This window comes from Pteropus vampyrus, unplaced genomic scaffold (genome assembly GCF_000151845.1).
Source record: "Pteropus vampyrus isolate Shadow unplaced genomic scaffold, Pvam_2.0 Scaffold109, whole genome shotgun sequence".
NCBI classification, from domain to species: Eukaryota; Metazoa; Chordata; class Mammalia; order Chiroptera; family Pteropodidae; genus Pteropus; species Pteropus vampyrus.
In genome coordinates, this window is record NW_011888890.1 from 4752164 (window position 1) to 4759165 (window position 7002).

Genomic DNA, 7002 nt, shown 5'->3' on the forward strand with positions numbered 1-7002 from the left:
AAAGACTAAACATGCAACTACAATATGACCTAGTAATTGTACTCCTGACCATTTATCCCAGAGAAATGAATACTTACGTTCACACAAAAATTTGTACATGAATATTTTTAGCAGCTTTACTTGAATAGCCAAAATTTGTAAACAACCCAGGTGTCTTTTAACAAGTGAATGGCTATAAAAACTGGCAGTACGTCCATACCATGGAATATTACTCAGCAATAAAAGGAAACAAACTACTGATACATACAACCATGGTACCATACGAAAACTAGAAGAAAACTAGAGAACTCTTCTGAATGAGAAAAAAAACTATCAAAAGTTACGTACTGTATGATTCTATTTATATAACATTCTTGACATAACAAAATTATAGACATGGAGAACGTATTAATGGTCGCCAAAGGATGCAGGAGAGATTGTGGGCAACATGAGCCATCCTTGTAGTAATGGAAATGTTCTTTAGCTTAACTTTATCAATGTCACCGTCCTGGTCATGATATTGTACTCTAGTTTTGTAAGATGTCTCCATTAGGGGAAACTGGGTAGAGAGTGCACAGGGTTGCTTTGTATTATTTCTTACAACTGCATGTGAATCTACAATTATCTCAAAATAACAAGCTTAATTAAAAAGATAAGCTCTTAAAATGGAATGTATAGGATCATTTGTTAATTTAATGATAAAATGCATAAATCATTCCAACTTGTCGAACACCGTGCTCATTTTTTTCTGGGGTTTTTTTTTGTTTTTTTTTTTTTCTGACAATACTATAGTAGTTAGGTGGGTGGGTAGATATTTTTTATACTGTGCAGTTACAATTTTTTTCCTAAGGAAAACTTGGTTAGTGGGAAAAGCCTGGATATACCAGCTGTTCATTGTTCATCATCCTTGTTCAAGGGAATGTTTCAAGTCTGTAGCCACTGTCTAGTAAAATTGTACATTTCTTTTCATCTTCAGGAAAGCCATTAGTGAAAACATCACGAATGACTGTAATCAACACCAAGGAGCCTTCAATCACAGTTGATGTAGGAAGCACCATCAAAACAGTACGGGGAGTGAATGTGACAATTAACTGCCAAGTTGCAGGTGAGAAATTCATTCATGTGTTAATTCATTTGTTCAGATATCAATGGATTCCTGTCCTAGGTTGGAGGATCGAAAGATAAATACAAGTTCTGCTCTCAGGGATTCCAGGCTAATAGGAAAGGCATAAACCTCAGTCCCTCTGAAAGTGCAAAGTGCTACAGAAGTTTAGAGGAGGAAAGATTAATTCTGACTGGGACAAATGAGGTAGAAGTTGTTTTTATCTCAGCCTTGCATACTGTTACGATGCAAACATGCAAAGACAGAAGCAAAGGGTGTTCCAGGTAGACAAAAGTATGAGAAAATTCAAGCAAGTAGGTAAGCCTCCAGACCATAAAGAACAAACTGTGTGCTTTGATCTGGCTGGAGCCCAGAGTGCAGAAATGCTGTAGAAGGGCTTAAACTCAATAAGGTGGGTTGCAACTGTGCCATGAGAGACCTGGAATGCTTGGCAAAGAGTTCAGACAAAGACAGAGAAAGAGAGTGACATTAAGGAGCCATACTTCCAGAAGAGTAAGCCGCCAGCAGTGAGTGAAATGGATTGAAGAAAGGAAACACTGGGACAGATGGCAGTTAAGAAGCCATCGTGGCAGTTTAGAGGAGAGGTAGTGGGGAGCTGAACTCAGGGTAGTGGTGATGGAAAGGTAAGGAGTGGATGGCAGAGGTAAGCCAAACAGGAACCTGGAGCTTAATTACATCAGAATGGGGTAGGAGTCATTAAAGAAAATAGCCAGTGCTGCTAGGAGTTGTGATATAGGCATTGCCCTCAGGTTGGCCTTGCAAACTCAGAGATCTATAGGCACCAGAAAGTCACAGGGAAGTGGAATAATCTCCTCTTCAGAGTTGGGATCAGTAACAGTAAAAGAATGGGAGCAAAAAGCAGTAAAACAAGGAATTAGGCACTTGAAGGAGACTAAGAGACCCAAAATTCAGGTGGGGAAGTATTTATCATGGGGTGCCCAGGACACTAACACCAGCTTTGGCCAACTCTTGCTACCTGGGGCCCTGTCTCCCCAACTTTTTCCAGAAGCTGACTCTTGGTAACCTTATATGGTGAGATCCTAGGTTGTTACGTCCAGTTTTTGCCTAGCCATGTACATTATATTCCTTTATTTTTATTCATAAAACCATTTGTATAAATCATGACTAACTAAAATAAATCTGTGTCTCTGTCATTATGCCTTTTCTTAAATAAGACATTTATTCAAAGTCGGTGAAAAAGAGCCTACTTTCAAATATACATTTCGTCTGTGAACCCACTGGACAAAGAAAACATCCTTGTGCTGAGTCTCCAATCAAAATACTGACAGCTGTAATGATAACCGACAGCAGGAACTCCTTTTACTCTGCTGCTACTAGTGGCTCTTATGGCTCTCTTATGACATAATTTTAATGGCTATATAATAGTCTATTTTAAAAATATTACATTGTTTACAAAGAGTAACTCATGTCCTTCTACATTTGAGTTGTTAGTAGTTTTTCATTAAATAGCTTTGGGCACACATATGCTTTCAACTTGTAAAATGCAGCCTCACAAATTCTTTCCAACCCTTAAGCATGAAAAGCATTAAGCAATGAGTATGATGAGGCTTTTTCTTAAAAAGTGATTCAATCCATTGTACTACCTCCATACTTGTTCTTTATTTGAGAAGAGTTCAGAAAACTGAGTAGGAAATAAAGAGTTGAGAGAGGAAGGAGTGTTTCAGTCGCTAGGAGTAGGATGTGCAAAGGGCCTGAGGTAGAAAAAGCATGCTGCCTCTGAAGGACTGACTGTGGCTGGTGTGGTCGAGCATACAGAGCAGAGAAGGAAGCATCATGACATGTCACTGGAGATGGGAGAGAATAGACAGGGCCAAGATATTAGCACAATCTCAAAAATTATGGTACAATTTGGGATTTTATCCTAAGAGCAAGGGAAGCTTTCAAAGGACTTACTTGGGAGATACAATTTTCAGGACTAGTAATGCAGAAATAAATAGTTGAGGCATCAACATTGGGAAGTATATTAGGGTAGGCTAGGCTCTGATAACAAGTTGACCCCCAAATGGGTAATGACTCAAACGCAGTAGAAGTGTAGTATTGCTTACCTAAGAGTCCAAAGAGTGTCCTTGATCTGCTGGAGAGAATGTTCCCCACATAGTCATTCAGGATCACAGAATGCCAATGGTTCTGTTATCATGCCTTCCCAGGTCTCTTTGGCAGATATCTCTATCCTGTCAGCCAGAGAGGGGCAAAATAAAATTTAGAAGATGATTGGGAAAGTTTATAAGAGCCATACCTGGAAGTAGCACACACTACTACTTTTCACATCCCCTCTTAGTCACATGGCCACTCTCAACTACGAGGAATGATGGGCAGTGTAGCCTAGCTGTGTAGAAGAAAATAGGTTCTGTAAACATCAGGACCTACACATTCAGTAGGGAAAAATGTGGGAAGTCCTTTCCAGACATTCATCGTTCTTTAGAATAATTGACAAGGCTGACATTTAAGTCACTGTATCCTTTCCTTTTCTTGCACCAACCCATCAAACTTGCCACGTCAAGGTACACTTTTCAGTGGATGTCCCACCTTGAGACGTTGACAAGCTGCCACGGTGCAAGCGGCCTTCCAAATATAACAAGTAGTCTAGTTAACAAGAATATCCCGTCTGGGTTTAAAAAAAGAAAATTTTAACATCTCCCTACCTGGCAGCTCAGTGGAGATTAAAGGCACTAATCCTTATAATCATATCAAGTTACAACCCGTTTTGGCCAGACTCATTTATTGACCCTTTCAAGCAAGAGAAGTCGCATTGTATTCTTGATAAGATATGCCACGAAGGGGGAAAAGTAAAGGTAGGTTCTTTTTCTTCCCTGTTTTAGACACAGATCATACCAGGGAGTCCAGAGTGTGGAACCTAACCAAGTAACTTGTCGACGACATAACTGTGGACTTGGTTCTGTGATAGAGTATGTTTTCTGTCATTTTTCAGACATTTCTTTCTGCAGAATGTGCTGTCACATCACAACAGACTAGAAAGAAATCTCCCACAACCTGACCAAGCTTCTCAACAGGAAGAGAGCTAACAAAGCCAGCACACATGGATTTGAGAAACCTCCCTCCTACCAATAACCTTGGTGTTACAATTGCAGCAGAAAGGTTAATTCCAAAAGTAGAAAGTATTTAAGGACTTGACATCAGAAATAATAGTGAAGCAATTCAAACCTTCTCTAAGGAGTCAGTCTAGAATAATGGCAGGCAGTATTGTATACAGCAGGTCCTCAAATAATGTCGTTTCATTCAACAGCGTCTCATTGTAATGTTGATGAGATGCTGTAGGAACTTAATTCTCATTTACATGAATTAGCCTATGATAAAGTGGGTTTTTGTTATACCTCATGTCACTTAAAGTTGTAGAACCTATAGACAACATTAAGTGAACACTTACTATACTTGTTAAGACAGATCTGTGGCATCAAAAGTATGAGTTTGGCTCCTCTGCCATTTGTAGGTCACTTATTGGCTATAGGGTGAGTAAGGGAGGACAGGGGCGCTGCCCCCTTGTAATCAGTCAGGGATCCAAACTAATGGGACTTTAAGCAGATTTCCTAATCAATTTGAGTCTCACTTTTCTCATCTATAAAATGAAATTAATGATAGTGCCTCATGGGATCATCATAAAAATGTGATGATATTTACAAAATATTTGGCTCATAACAAATATTCAGTAAATGTTCTTTCTCCTAACGTGTTCAGGATATTTTTGCAGAACTCTTGACCTCAGTGTACTTCTGAACGTCTGTATTAAGCATGTGTATCTGAAAGCTTTTCAAGGGACTCTGGCATATGCGAGGGCTGTAGAGTTTTCTAAAGCACCATTGACATCTCTTGAGAGAAAATGAAGAGCTTTATAATGCCTCATTTATTTTTTCTCCTGTATTCCAACTATATGTGTAGTATCTTAGAGCCAGTCATGGAAGGACTAACTATCATTTCAAAGAATCTTTTTGGTGTCATTACTGCCTAAGGCCTGCAGTCTCGGGCAGGAAGCCCCCATAATGTGGCATCAGCAGTGACACCTCCATAGGCAAGCTTATGATGCAGTTACATGCTTGAGTAAAACTGAGAGGGGTTTGCAAATAAATATGTCAGAACAATTTCTACATAATTTCTCTTCCCTTAGCCTGCCGTCACTTCTATAGTTTCAGTATTACAGAGATTGATCGTTACTTTTTTCTACCTTTTGCTTTCCTGAGCTTTTACATTTCTTTCATGAACCCCCTGCCCTCACCTGAAGAATTCAGCCCTTTCGATAAACACCCTGTCTTGTCCTGTTAAACAGACCCAATTTCATGAGGGCATGAGGCAGAGTGATGAAGGGAATAAAAGAGGCTTACATCACTAGCTGGGGAGGTGAGAAATGGCTCACAGGTCTCTCTCCATCCTGGGATTCTCGGTCTCTTCCTCCCCTTTCTCACTATCTCGCTCTCATTTTCTCTCTCCTCCTGCCTCTCTCTGCCTCTGGCTGCCCTGCAGGAGCACGAGTCCTAACCATAGAAGGACATATTGGTGAGAAGTAGGGCATCTTGCTGCAGGAGCTGTCTGTTCCACACAGAGAGCCCCACAAGTGTTGGCTCTGGAAATATACACACCCACAGCCCATCTCCATGTCGGTACAGTCATGGAGAGAGATTGTTTGCTCCCCCATTCACTTAGTAATCACACTTCTGTTGGTGAAACTGAAGGCCTAATTAGTCCAGTTCTCTTATAATGTCTCCCACTCTAGAGTAGCCTTAGTTTCTAATAGGGGTTGTGTGCTTGCTGCCCTCAGCCCTCCTCAAAGGAAGGTTCCAGTAGTGGTGTCACATGTGAGCAATTTGCTGCAAGGGAAATACTTGTAGAAAATGGTTTGTAGGACCTCATTTTTTCTTGAGCATTCAGGAGAGAAATGCCAAGATATTTTCTTCAATATACTTTTCAGAGGCTTTCTCCTGAATGCTATGCTTTTTGTTTGTTTGTTTTGTTTGTTTGTTTGTTTGTTTGTTTTTGTTTTTAACATAAAAGCTGAGCTCAGAGTCCAAAGTTCATGTTGGCATGGCTGGGCATCATGATTCTCTTGCTCTCCCTAGTGGTGCTACAATGAAAAATCAGCTTTTCAGCCTCTCACCTGCATCTTTTCTCCAGGTATATTTTGAGAGAATGCCAGCCTGGCCTTTCTCATGTGCTCGAGTATCAAATATCATGGTGTGTGCCTCTCCCTTATGGATCAGGGATGGAATGTCCAAGTCTCCATCCTCTTTCAGCAGTCCTGCCTCCTCCTTTCAGCCTGCTCGTAGGCTCCTAGTGATTTGCATTGAATTATGAGTAATACAAATAAAAGAGAAGACCAGAGAGTCACTTTTGTGTTCCCCATTACAGGAGAAAGGGCCTACGGATAGGCCAGATATTTAGGCCACCCACCTTAGGCCACCACTCAAGGCCTGGCCACCTGAGGCAGCAGAGCAGCCAAGACACAGTGAGTTCACACAGGCAGCTCATTGTGAGTGAGCGAGTGTGAGACCACCTTCCCGCCCCACCTCACTTCCTCCCACTGGGAGCTTGGAAACAGCAAGTGCATGCGAGACTATGAGGAGGACAGTTGAGCTCAGTGTCACAGAGTAGACTGTGGGTAAATTTTGTTCATCAGACCCAAGGACAAGTAACAAGTTTCTACGTAACTCCTTGAAAGCATCTGCATCCTAAAGAGTAGGCTGCCCAGTAAGGGCAACACTGCCCTTGCCCCATGGGCTAATCTAGCCCCAGCTCAGGGAAAGCACAGAAGAAAACGTCTGGCTCTTTGGCTATTCCTGTTTTGGCCCTGTTTGCCAGTATTTGACATTCTAAACATGCCCTGAATATAAGCCCAAGGGTTTTTTGTTTGGGTTTTTTTTTTTTAATTAATT

At 41.0% G+C, this 7002-nt stretch overlaps 1 protein-coding gene across 1 annotated transcript in view; it reads left to right on the forward strand.

The window, feature by feature from the left end:
• Nucleotides 1-7002, forward strand: part of ADAMTSL1 (ADAMTS like 1) — a 409445-nt gene that overhangs the window by 304246 nt on the left and 98197 nt on the right. Inside the window, exon 21 of the mRNA XM_011365360.2 lies at nucleotides 956-1084. Coding sequence (XP_011363662.1) covers nucleotides 956-1084 — 129 coding nt within the window. The remainder of the gene's footprint in view (nucleotides 1-955; nucleotides 1085-7002) is intronic.